Raw genomic sequence first — 14,339 nt, 5'->3', positions numbered from 1 at the left:
AGGCTGCTTAGCAACCTCAGACACAACCTGCCGCTGCACTCTTGAAAGCTGTCACAGAAAAGGTACAAGAGTAGGACCCAGAGCCCAACCTCCTGTTTTCCAGGCGGTTAAAGACGTTGCATGTGTATGGCCCCTTATTCAGTCTACGTTTTAACAGTACTTGTTAGATTTAAACACCATCTACTGTCAAAAGCAGGAAGGTGACAGGAAAAAAAGAGTTCCCTTTCCCAAAAACAAACGGTAAAGTTCTCTCAGAACAACAGCATGAAGGCATGAAGGAGAAAGAGGGAGGAGTTAGTCTCAAGTGACCTTTAACCTTGCCCTTACCCGCTCAATACCCCCAGAACCAAGTTTAGCACAAAGAAGGATCCGATGATGATTAAGGTGACAAAATACACCCAGGGCCACGTGTACCCTACTGCATCATTCACCTGGGTGGAGAGATGGAGGCATGGAGGAGTGGGACCAAGGAAATAGGGGGAAGGTAAAGACGGAGGGGGGAAGAGCAAGACAAGTAGTGAAGGCAGAGATGAAGGCAAGAAAGGAGTAATAAGGAATGTTAGGAGGGAAGGGAGGAGGGGAGGAGGGAAGGAGTTAGATCCTTAGTGAAAGTTCCCAACAGATGGAACTGCTTGCTGCTGCAGGATCCCTGCTGAGATTATGGTGCATTCATAGTATTTGTCAGTGTCACTTAGTGGGTCACATGGCAACTTATCTGACCAGCTCTACTTATTGTGGATTGGAAAATTAAGGTATATTGTTTGATTAGGAGACATATCATAAGTTGGCCATGTAAAACTGTGATAATGACAGAAGGCTATGAATGAGCCACACATACACAAAAACCCCTCCTCTTAGAGTTGGCTGTTAGTGTGAAGAAGCTGAGCGCATGTAAGGGAAGGTTTCAAGTTTAAAAACAGTTTGATTCACTTTAGTTCCACTCCAATCAGCTCATTTCAGGCTTAATCACTGTGGAGAGAAGGCATTTTAGTTAGACAGTTGAACAGACTGTGCAGCAAGACTCCCATGGATTGGACATCATGACTGTTCTCATGACAACTTATTTGTCTCTCTGGCAAAGTACATGCAATTTAATTATATAAAGCTAATTTATGTTTAGTTTTATAGTTGTTATAATTAAAATGTTTTGATGTGTAACTCATTATTATCATCATTATTACTATTATTGTCATTTTTGTTGTTATGGTTGTGATAATTATCATGCTGTTCTTAACTCTGATGATCACATCATTCATCATTTATATCTGGTGACTGGTATATCTGTAATGCTTTTATGCACACTCACAAAAACCGATGTTCCCAATCCAGTGCAGCCTTTCATCCTATAATTTCCATTTTTAATGCCATGCTTCCTCCAGACTTCACTCTGTCCTCAGAATAACCTTTTTTTTTTGCCTGTTGTGTTTTCCCTGTTGTGCAAGTTTTTTTAGGTTCCACCTCCAGCGCTGACCTGAGGGGTGAATTATTAATACCCCAGTGTGTCCCTACAGGCCGGGTGGTGCTTGTACTAAAACAGCGTGACTTGGCAGAGCGGGGTAAAACAGCACCCAGCTCGCCTGCCCAAGCGGCATTTATTGAAACAAAATATACACACACGGACACAGGCAGCACGTGCCTCTGCACAAATATGCACATGCTGTCAAACGCAAACAGTTTAAGCAGGTGCGTGCTTATCTGCACACGAGACAATCATGTATGTAAACCGACACACATGGATACACACAAGACGGATCTTTAAATGCAGTGCTTTGAGCTTCGCTAAAGGAAATCTACATAAGATATACAAAAGAAAGAAGTTGGTAGTGATGCACCGATTTTTAAACTCTGGACAGCTACTGATGTATAAAAAAAAATTGGCGAATAGCTGATACCAATGTTTTATTTGGTCTTGTCATTTACTTTGTTTTTTGTGTTGTTTATTGCCCCTTTTTGCTTTTTAGTCTGTGCAAAAAAAATAAAAAATTGGCCACTACCATCACTGAGCATCATTTTATTTGCTGTTAGGCCAGTCAACAAGGATAATACCTGCCGATACTGATGTGTGGCCGATAAATCGGTGCATCCCTCATTGCTGTATATGTAATTAGACCTAAGCCTGTTAAAAAAGAGTCCAGCAAGTGTGGATGGCTTGTGTATGTGTGTGTGTGTGTGTGTGTGTGTGTGTGTGTGTGTGTCCCTGCCCATCACAGACAGGTTGTGACACCATGTCACAGATAGACAGAGGGGTCGTCACTGCTTCTCCTGTATGCATATGTGCATGTGTGTGTGTGTGTGAGAAAGAGAGTGCATGTGTGTGTTTCTCTCAGGCTTGTGACCAAGGATTGATTGAGTGGAACAGAAAGGAGAGAGAGCGGGAGATTTTGCTCAGTTCAGTGATCGCGAAGTTCATCTTTCCTCGACTGCACAGGACTATGAACTTCAAAAGATGTCAAGTTCTACACTGCTATGTAAAGTCAACTTGCCCTAAAAATAATAATAGAAATGACAGGAATAATACTTATAATAATGCTAATAATCTTGTGCTTTTTTTATACTGGCAAACCATGGATTATTTCCATCACATTCCACTATTCAGTGGTTCACTGGATCCTTAGTTGCACTTTAAATGTCCAGTCGAGGGAGTCTTGTTACATGGTCATTCATCACATCTAAAAACACGACAAACTGTACGGCCACATCACAGACAACACACATACAGACATTTGTACACACACAACAACAGCACAACCTCTTACCCGCTCAACACCCCCAGAACGAGATTGAGAACGAAAAAGGAGCCGAAGATGACGAGAGAGACAAAATAGACCCATGGCAGCTCATAGCCCATAGCATCCTGCATCTGAGAGAGATAAAAGACATAGGAGAGAGGGAGAAGGAGACGAAGGGGGGGAGGATAAGAGGGGTGAAGACAATGGGTGAGGAAGAGGACATGTGGGAGAAAACAGTTTGAGAAGGTTGACACAGGACGAAGAAATGAATGAGAGGTGGCAGCCGAGGTAAAGGACAGGAAGTGTGTTAGAGAGAAGGTGACAGGAAGGAAAGAAGAAAAGAGCAGTGCATGTTAAAAAGAGCAGTAGAAAGACCTGGCAAAAAAGAGTGGCAGTGCTGTATGATTAATTATGTGTGCATAACCTGACACTCCACAATTAAAGCTCCCCTCCAGACATGTTTTAAAGCATGTATAAATACTTTCCTATAATTAATAATTTGTTTGATATCGTTTTCCCACATAAAAAGGACAAAAAAGGAGGTTGGAAGGAGATCTACTCTTTCTCCATCATTGAAAAATTCTAGATCTAGCTTCCACCCCGCTTGTGCAAGGTTAACAAGTGAAAGAGCAGTGCACATCAAGGGGTGGGTGATATGAAAAAAATTTCGTTTGGATCCCATACTAAGTAATACCGGGCCAGAATCACTGATATCGATACTGATACTTTTTATTTTATTTTATTTTATTTTTATTTATATTTATTTTAAAGATATTTTTTGGGCGTTTTAGCCTTTAATTGATAGGACAGCTTAAGTGTGAAGGGAGGAGAGAGAGAGGGAAGGACATGCAGCAAAGGGCCACAGGCTGGAGTTGAACCCAGGTCGCTGCGGCAACAGCCTTGTACATGGGGCGCCTGCTCTACCACTAAGCCACCGACACCCCGATACTGGTACTTTTTATTATTAAAAAGGCATTTCCCTCCTCTCTGCTTTCCCTGTCGCAGCTTCAGGTTCTCTTTCTCATGTTTTTCCTCTTTCATTCAGCCATCACTGCAATTATGTGACAGATTATACTATTCAGGGTGCACGACTCGTATGTTGTGTGAATGCACACAACAGTGAAGGTACAACATAGAAGAGAGAAATCTTGATTACGACAACTTGACATTAATCAAAGTGACATTACCAGAAGTTGTCTTTGTCATGACAAGTTGGGATATCCTGGGATGTCCTGACAACTTGACATTAACATAAAAACATTTTCTGGTAATGTCATCCTGGTTAATCTCAAGTTGTCATTATAAGGACATCCCAAACAAATTTAATGTCAACTTGTCATGACAAAAACAACTTCTGGTAATGTCACTTTGATTAATGTCAAGTTGTCATAATCAAGACAACCCAAACAATGTCAACTTGTCATTACAAAAACCGAATGACACTTAATGACAGCAGTCATAAACGTTTATGACGTGTACATAATGTCCATGACAGGTTCATGACCGTGTTATGTCACAGTTACGTATGACAGTGTCATGTCACTCTAATGTAGATACCTTCAAGTAAAGTGTTACCACATCTTTTATTGGGTTATGTATTTTGTTAGCTTGTAGACTAACGGGCTGACAGTGTTAATGATTGTGAATATAATCATATCTGCTTCAGTGAGGTTTCTGGTAGAAAGTGGAAGGAAGCTCCAGGCTCTGGTCTACATCATCTGCACACGCTAACATGTTGGCTGTCAAAAATTTCACCATGCTAATGCTAACTCACACACTCTGATGAAGGTCTCAGGTTTTCTAGTCAATGTTGGGTCAAAGTTTGTTCCCCTGTCGATATGTGTTTTCGTTATTAGACAGAAATTGGCTTGAAGCCTCGATTTTAGATAAGTGCACAGACATCACCCCCTTCAGTAGAGGAATGTGAAACACCTCTCAAGTGACAAACTGCTCAGATACAAGTCAGTATAGCCAAGGTCAGACATTTTAGGGGACACAGACATAAGAAAACCCATTTTGGGAGGAGGGGGACTTTAACTTAGCTCTTATTTAAAGCATGTTTACACAGTTACACATCCCTTGAGGAAACTTTTCTTGGAAAGGTGGATGTGCCTTTACGGGAAACACATTTAGATGCTGTGACTCTACATTTGTCCATATAAACCAATTATATTCTGTTTTAGAGGATTTACGGCACGTGACACTAAAAAATCCAAGTGGAATCAATAAAGATGACTTGTTTCAGGAAATTCAGTTGCAGGGAAATGTGCCACACACTCATCTGGATATTGTATTAAGGGTTGCTTGAACAGAGACAGATCTTTTTTGGGGCTGATGTAAATGGGAGATGATGTGGACAAGGTGACGTCTAAGCAGTTTAGTATCCAAGGACCCCATGTGAACAGAAATGTCAGATTAATTATCTGCATGTAAATTCAACTGATGAGCCTTTAAAAGACAATATTAAGAAACAATTAAGTGTGAAGTTGAATACTCCCAATTCTGTCGACTGAAGAGCTGTCACTATAACATGGAGACATGTTGGACAGAGACAAAAAGGGAGATAAAGGAAAAGAGGAGAGACAGAGGGTTTGTTCGCTACGACAGCAGCGGATGTTGGATGTCATTAATCTATATTCACAAAAATCGGAGACAATGAAACTATGGAAATGCATGGCTGAAACCTAATGAAAGGCTCGGTCCTGTCTAAATGTTTTTCTATAATCATTTGTACCCCAAACAAATAGGTCCCATTCATTATAACGAAAGCCAGCTACACAAGCGCTCTCATAAGAAGCGAACTGTGCGATGTAATTGTTGTTTTGTTTATGTGTGTGTAGGAAGTTGCAGCAGAGAGGAGAGTTGCAGGAGGGGTGTAGAGCTAGTAAGCTCCCTGCTCCTTGTGTATACATGCACTCAAAGACAAACAACTCACACACACACAGCCACACACACATATATGCCAGCTGGTATGTATAGTAGGATCCCACACCCACACAAAATTGAACAATTTACTATAGACAGTCCATTTTGTCACCTAACTGAGATAAGGTTAGATGAAAACGTCAACATTAAACTTCTTCACCAGTGTAACAATTCAGTTCATTACATTTCTTAAAGGTCTAGTGTGTAGGATTTAGAGGCATTTACCCAAGTGTGTAGGAGAACTTCAGTGGCCAGCTCAAAAACGCGAAAACGAATGGCCCTATCTCGAGCCAGTGTTGGATTTGTTCATTTTGGGCTACTTTAGAACAACACGACTAACTCAGTTGAAGAGCATCTGCTCCGTATGTACACATAAATGGCTCACTTTAAGGTAATGACAAAACAATGATTCTCATTTTCAGGTGATTATAACTAATTTAAACTTAGTAATGAGTATCACACAAAATGTCTGCAAATAGATGCCCCAAAATCCTACACACTGGACCTTTAAGATGGTTAGTAATCTGATACAGTGGAAACCTCTTATCGTGATCACGTCTGTCTGGGTGAAATTGATCACTGTGAAAAGATGATTATGATAATTATTATTATAACCACTTTTTTTTTTTAATTTCTCATGCAGATTATCATCTAATTGACTTCTGTATTTTAATTCCATGAATATAAAGTAATAAAACAGGCAGCTTTGCTATTTACTAAGTTTTATTGACTGTCTCAAAATACAGTCCACTTGATGATGGCGGCTTCAACCACTGGAGCTTTTCCCGTGTGCATTTGTTTTCTGTCTCCATCATGAGTAGCCATTATACATGAAGACTATGTTTCTCATTGACGGAAAATGACTGTTTCTTTCCCGCCATAATTTCAGTGTGCACACAGCACCAGCCTTAGGTAGCCGGCTGGAGGCAGACAGGTTACAGTGAGGCAAAGTATCATAAGAGTTAAGTTAAAAAAAAATAAAATTACAATACTTTTAAAGTGTTTTTCCACGTGTTGTCATGTGAGAAAAGTCCTAAAATTAACATTGAAAGCAAACTTATCTAAACAGTATTTGAATAGGAATGATTCTGCCAAAAACATTTTGATCCATGAAAGTGGTTGATCACTATAATCATGATCACTGTAAGCAGTTTCCACTGTATTTCATTTATTCATTGCTTTAATATTCTGATAGCTAGCCGCGGTGTGTGCCTCTCGTGTATTATTCTAGTCACAGAGCTTAAAATTAGTTTCTTTGAAAGCTAAATAACAGGAAAAATTGCAAAAACCTAGACTGTCATTTACCACCTCTTAACACTGTTTTGAAGCTATTTACAAACTCCTCTTTCAGTCTGAATTAAAACTAACCTGTCCACTGCATTAACATTTCTTTCAAACAAAAACTGAAGTTGAAAGTGATCTACTGTATCCCACTGCTGGACTGTCAACATGAACATTTTTATTGTCAGATATATCTATAGTAAACTATGGCTGCCCCTGAAAGTTGGAGATTTGAATCATCAGTTGGAGACCCCTTAATCGACTGAGATTTCATCAAGCCATTTTTTTTTTGTCAGTGAGTGTGCAGTGTAGTTCAGGGGATGTTTCACTCCCCACATTTTGCTGAATAGTAACTCATTAGTAGAGGCAGCTGCATAGATGGATGCAGCTGCCTGGAGGAAGAGAGACCTTGCCTGGTCAGGCTCAGAGATAACGTTATCTTCTGCCTTCTGCGTAGAGATGGTGAATTTACAGCTCAGAGCAACTTAATATGATTGAGTCTTTGGCTTTTGTTGATAAATAGTGTTGGCAAAAAATGTTGTTGCACAGTTCCAATTCATCGTTCATCGCATAGTTAGCTTGTTCACTATATTAAGTGAATGCTGCTGTCACACTGAATGCCCCGCAGAACCCAGTTCAAATTTTCTAACTTTATATATATATATATATATATATATATATAAAGTTGAATATTCATATTGGACAACAAAATGAGATTTGACGGGCATAATTTTGAGCTGGGTACAACCCTACAGTACACTTATTTTTATAATAATAATTATTATTATTATTATTTGTACAATAAGCACACAACAAGGAAGGACATATGCTACTTCTGGCTGCTCTCTTTTTTTGGGTCAGAAATTATAGTCAACAGATAGAGGACAAAAGTATTTATTGTGCAGTGGACTGAATATTTCATCCAGATAGACAGAGGAGTCTTTTAGTATCCTGGAAAATAAATACTGTCATAAATGCATTAAGTGTTGTTCAACAACCTTCTGAGATCACATCGTCGCTTAAATTTCAGAGAAATGGCTGCTTAGCTCTGTGACCTGAATATAATGAAGGTACATTAGAGGCGCAAATCGCGGCTATCATGTTCCATCAGGTAAATGGGAGATGACACAGTTTCATTAAATTGTAGCAGTTAATGCAGAAATTCAGTTAAAAAGTCGTGTTTTGAAAAATGCAAGAACCTGTACTCATCTGTGCCACATGAGTGCTCTGCAGCGGTCAAACAAACTGCAGAGTGCAGACATTTAGAGGACCTTTCAGTAACTGTAATCTTCCCCGCTCTCTGAGTTAAACAGGGCAGTGCAGTGGAGGGAACATCACACAACAACTCGAATTACAGTTTGAGAAAACACATGGGTACATGTTAATGTAATTTAAGGTGGATCTTCATGACGTTTTAGCCCTTACCACCCATTATCAATAACATCATAATCTGTGTGTTAAGCCGTTCCTCCAGAGGTATAGATTAAATGCTTTCTCAAGAAGGCAGACGTGGGAGTTTGATCGAAGCTTCCCGATCACTGATTGACATCACAGACTAATCTATTGGTTTATTTAGCTGAACATGGCTGTTGCATGCTTTTGACCATTTATTGTTTGTTCATATGCCTCATTGGCTGTTTGCATAGTGTGTGTGTGTGTGTGTGTGTGTGTGTGTGTGTGTTATTCACTTGACGCTTGACTCAAGCATCGGGATTCAACACACGTTCCAAATGAACTGGCCTACAATTATACAGTGTATTGTCTGCATTGATTTAGCCTCAGATATGAGCCAATATACACACACACACACGCACACACAACCTGTGTGTGTGTGTGTGTCTCTTTGAACAATCTTTGTGTGCATACCTGCCTCTCTGAGAGAAGTGTTTGTTTTATTGCTTTATATTCTTTCTTTTTTTTTCAAAAGCACTCATGTGGCACTGATGTTACAGATGCAGAACAGAGGCTACACACAACGAGCAGTATGGCACTCACTCCACACACACATACACTCACACACATGCTTAACAACACTGTTGTGGTGTCCGGCTCACCCAGTACAGCACGTCCGTCCAGCCCTCCATGGTTATACACTGGAACACGGTCAACATGGCGAAGGCAAAGTTGTCAAAGTTGGTGATGCCGTCGTTTGGGCCCTCCCATCCCATTCTGCACTCTGTTTCATTTTGGTTACAGTGTCGACCGTAAGCTAAGTCTGGTGCACACGGTGCCGGCTTGTCTCCCACAATGGCGCCTGTGACAAATGTGGCAGGGGGAAGAAAAAGGTTAAACTGTGTGCTACCCATGGGCCTGGATCAGAAAGTAAACTGATGCAAACTGATATAAAATAAGTATAGTAAAGCAATAGCTCCAGTCCTTGATTAACTGAGCTGAATTCAAAGCTGTTGTAAATACAATTAGTCACGTGTTACCATACGGGAGGCAGAGCTAAAGTGGGCAACCACTAAATGAAGCCCAAATCATTTATCATCCAAGAGCATGAAAACATTCAGAGGTAAGGAACTCTGTCAGTCAATGAATGCTGCATTGTTGTATTTATATGTAGCCTATAATGTTCATTTTTCTCGAGCTACGTTCTTAATTGCTAGCGATATAATTTGTTAAAGTGTAGCTTTGTTAGTGAGCAAGTAACTGGGCTACACTGGAACAACAAAAATATCCTGGCAAGTGACAACAGCTCAGCACAAGTGAGCATAATAGTTACAGATGGTAGATAAATAATGGTTTTAATGTAACTGCAACATGATGAGAACTTTTATTAGAGCCCATGAGGGTGGACTTCTCTGGCTTTGTGTTGCCACAGATCATAGTGAGATTATTATGAACAATACTGCAAATGCGGTATGAGTGGAGATGTTGTTGGGGATGGTAATTTTTGCATTTTATTAAAAATAAAAAAAATATATATAAATGATGATAATGTGATTTTTGCTAGGGTCTGTACTAAAAGCATGCTCCCTTCCCTTCTGGAATATGCCTTGAGGACTGGCGCATCTCTGTAGCACCACAATGCCTTGATTATAATGGTGTGCTGTGACACATTTTACCTTTATTAAAAAAATTGGAGCTCCTGCGATTTGGATATTACACTTGGCCATTTGTGATTTTGATAATATTATGATAAATTGTGCAGCACTCTTTGTTAAGCAGCTAGCACTTTCCACTGCGCCTGTGTGTTGCTTGGACACCATTCTTTTTTTCCCCAACAGTGTCTTTATACATTTCAACGACCATAAACAAAAAAATACATATACAAACATACCAGTATGTGTATGTATACAGAAATACACAAAAACTGGACAGCTGAACAATCATGCTTCCATCATGTGGGCTCAGTGTGTTCTCTCTAGATAACACATGAAGGGAATTTGGACACCATTTTGCAAAATGTTGCTGACCACTGTAACTTGTGGCTTACTGCTTAGATTTATTTCCTGGTTTGTATCTCGTCTTTCGCCGGTCATTAGAGGCCGACACAACAGAATTTGATCTCAGTGATAGAATGTGTTGTATTGATATGTTCCTTTTGAGCTGTTGTTCACATACACTTGTGTTTTCATGCATGCAGGCTTGTACCTTTGACTTTTTGTAGAGATATCTTCTAACATTGTTGTACAAACAATTCCACTGTAATAGTTTCATGCTCATCTAACCATTCAAATTAGTCTAACTGTAAATCATCTTATGCTGTCTATGCAGAAAAATGACACAGACTCCTACTTCAAGAAGAAGTACAAAATAACTGCCATTATGCTGTCCGGAAAAATAATTTATCTTAAAGAAAAAACAACATCTACAAAGATGGTTAAAAAGGACAAATTGAAATAAAACCAAACACAACAGCCATAACAAAAAATCAATGTGAAAAAGTCTTTTACTAATTATACAAAACAAGCTCTTGAGGGTGATGTATGGAATAACAGAGTATTCCAACAGCACTTACCCAGTGCAAAGCTAATGCTTCCCATGGGACCTATAACATCACCATAACAACACTTAAGTCCATTTATACCTAGGGGCCTTTACTGAAAATTGTTTCAATCATTTATGGCAGCTGCTGTTTCAATTACTGCCCAAATTATTCATACTCAGAAACGTAAATGAAGGTTTAAATAATGAATGGGGGTTATTTAGAGTGTTTAAGGTTTATGCTCTATTTCCTCCCTGCTTTGTTGGGCTGAGAGGTGATGTCTTACTGTCAGTTGAAAAGGTTTGTGTGGTACAGTATTCACCTGCGTGTCTATCTGTGGAGTTGAAGTGTGAATATATAGTTACTGAAGCATGCTTTCACACACAGCTGAATACGTGCTTATCTGGGCACTGAAGTGCGGTGTGAGAGTGTATGTGTTTGATCATGCATGTTTGTATTTGCATCTGTCCATCACCGTATACCAGTCGAGATATTCTCTCCCCCTCTGTCTCTCTCTCTCTGTGTACCTGTGTGTGTGTTTGTACCTGTGTGCTTGTGAGTGCAGGTCTTGTGCATCTTGCCCATGAAGAGCTCCAGGCCGATGATGGCATAGATGATGATGACGAAGAGGACCAGCAGGGCGATATGGAGCAGAGGAACCATGGCTTTGATTATGGAGTTCAACACTACCTGTAAACCTGCAGCACACACACACACAGATAAACTGCTGAGAACACGTAAAAATTGGTATGGGAAAAAATAGTATTGAAACAGACAGTTACAATAATGTTACTTTTAAAAACCTATTGTCAAATAAAAGCACTGGAAGCACATCATATAGCAGAACAGTTACAATTAATCACCATGTACGCACTCAAACTGACTCTTATATTTGTTCTATAGCTTTAATATTCTTTCTGCATGTGATCACCCACTTAGAGAGCGCCTTCAATGAGTTACTGAGAAAAAATGTGCAGAGCATGGTGGTTATGAAATAGAACTTGTTCGATACAACTTTCCAGTTAATTTGCTGAATGCTTTGATGGATAAAGGCTCAGAATAATGCATACTAATAACTCTTAATAACGCTTTTAGGAACACATTCTGGTGAGGTGTCTTATTAGTAGGAAAGAAAGTAAAATGTTTTGGTTTAAGTTTGTAGGATGAAATGTGGGTTTATTGATTTGATTAATTTGTTAAAATGCATGCAGCTGTAACCACTGACTTAGGGTGTTAACAAAGTGCTTTTGAAACAAACCAAACTCAGTCACCGAGACATGCTAAACCGACAGTGGCGACTGAGGCCGATCGTTGGCCGCTTCATATCTCCTGTGTCTTGGCCAGAAAGTTGCGCTGAAACACACTGCGAACACTACAGTCAATGGCCAACTGGCATGTACTTTCTGTGCCTGCGTGAGAGAAAATAACTCTCCATACCAGCAGGTGGCAGTATTCTGTACTCATCATTCAAACAGGGACACTGGAAGACCAAAGGAACAGATTTAAGACTTTATTAAGCCTGTTAACGACACAACCCGATGCTGAAAGAACAAATTATATTTTTTGTGCACTTGTGAACAATAACACAGACAATTACAAACCATTTCTGCAAAGGAGCTCAGTGGCTACAAACTATAAATAATCTTATCTAGTATCATACATTTGTTTTGATCTCACACTCTCGACTTCAGCATTTGTTTGCTTTCCTCTCTTTCGTTTCATTGCTCGTGCATGAGCTGAACTACCAATTGGGGCGATTTCATTCATGGATGGGCTTAAATGCTGATTAAGCACTCCGAGTTAATTAGGAGGGCTGAAAGGGACCTTGTTTAAAAACCCTTAGATCTATGCTAGATATATGCAGTAACTATGAACTGCGAATTTTGCATACTACTTCATATTTAACAACCTGGTCTCAATCCCAATTCCAATGCCTGGTCAGTGGCCCTTGGTGTGAGATAGCTACCCATCGAAGCACCCTTTGACTGCATTATGAGATGCACCAGGCGGCGGCACTTTTTGAAGCTTAGAGCAACTGCCATATTAGAAGGGCAAAAACCATTCACATAGGTGGGTGTGAGGGGAGGTGGATTTATTTATCAAAAGGATCCCCATTAGCTGCCACCTAGGTGATGAGCTAGTCTTCCTGGGGTCCAAAACAGATAAAAAACATAACATATATAACATTATCAAAAATGCATGTACATTCATGGATTACATTACATATACATTAGCAGATCAGTATACATTATACATTATATTATTCAAAATAAATTCATTATCAAAGACCACACTTAGCTCAGCAGATAGAACATCATTTAGTTCTCCAATAGTCTTTGCAGCATAATACAATGCAGAGTCATCCGCATACATTTGTACAGTAGCTTAACACACAACAGATGGCAGGTCGTTTGTGAAGATGGAATGTAAGAGTGGTCCGAGGCAGCTCCCCTGTGGGACCCCACAGTCCAGCCCTTTGGAGTTGGACCAGCTGCCGTTGTAATAAACCCTCTGTGTCCTATTTGAGAGATAACTCTTCATAAATAAGATGGCGGTTGAACTAAATCCATAACATTTTAGTTTCCCATTTAGAAGATCGTAATCTATGACATCAAATGCTGCACTAAAATCCAGTAATACTGCACCAGCCATCTTAGAATTATCCATCTCCTTAAACCAGTCATCTGTCATTTCTGTAAGGGCAGAACAAGTGGAGTAGTTAAGTCTATAAGCATGTTGAGATCTTGTATTCAAACCATTACAGTCAAAGTAATCCTGTATTTGTGAGTGGACTATTCTCTCAGTTCACTGAGTACTGGAAGAATAGCAATGGGTCTGCTGTTCTTCCCGGTAAGTGCTAGTCTGCCATCTTTAGGTAATGGAATTATTTTGCCTTCTTTCCAAATGGTGGGATATATACCCTGCACCAAACAGCTATTTAATATGTGACATATGGGACCATAGATATTAGGGGTGGGGGAAATTTCCGATTCTTAGATGCATCGCGATTCGGACGAATCTGAATCGATTCACAAACGTCCAAATTTCGATTATTTAAATCTGTTAATTAGAGTAATACAGAAGGTTCTAAATAATGCGGAACTAAGAAGCGCGGTACGTGTCATCTCCGGGACACTTTGGGATGCGAACCTGGAGCAGACACGCCGACACGCGCACAGAGGAAAACAAACATGGCTGACCGCTACCCACCTCGCTGTGAGAGCTGAACAGCTTCTTCTAATTTAAAAGCAGATGTATGGAAATACTTCGGCTTCTACAACGTTGATGGCGGAAGCAAACTGGACAAGAGCCACGTTATATGTAAGCTGTGTCGTGCTAAAATAAAATACTTTGGCAACACAACAAACATGAGAAGCCATGTAACTCGATTCCACCTGACGGAGGAGTCAGGGAGACGGCAGGCTGTTGTTGCTGCGGCAACTAGTGGCGCTACCGACCAGAGAACAATCGAG

At 40.0% G+C, this 14,339-nt stretch overlaps 1 protein-coding gene across 1 annotated transcript in view; it reads right to left on the bottom strand.

The window, feature by feature from the left end:
• cacna1c (calcium channel, voltage-dependent, L type, alpha 1C subunit) overlaps window positions 1–14,339 on the bottom strand; it is a 301,347-nt gene that overhangs the window by 96,470 nt on the left and 190,538 nt on the right. The window contains exons 6-8 of the mRNA XM_050036618.1: window positions 11,412–11,564; window positions 8,990–9,189; window positions 2,757–2,860 (exon numbers count right to left, since the gene is read on the bottom strand). Of these exons, the coding sequence (XP_049892575.1) occupies window positions 2,757–2,860; window positions 8,990–9,189; window positions 11,412–11,564 (457 nt within the window). The remainder of the gene's footprint in view (window positions 1–2,756; window positions 2,861–8,989; window positions 9,190–11,411; window positions 11,565–14,339) is intronic.

Source organism: Epinephelus moara, chromosome 23, assembly GCF_006386435.1.
Source record: "Epinephelus moara isolate mb chromosome 23, YSFRI_EMoa_1.0, whole genome shotgun sequence".
NCBI lineage: Eukaryota > Metazoa > Chordata > Actinopteri > Perciformes > Serranidae > Epinephelus > Epinephelus moara.
This window is presented reverse-complemented; position numbering and strand designations above follow the sequence as displayed.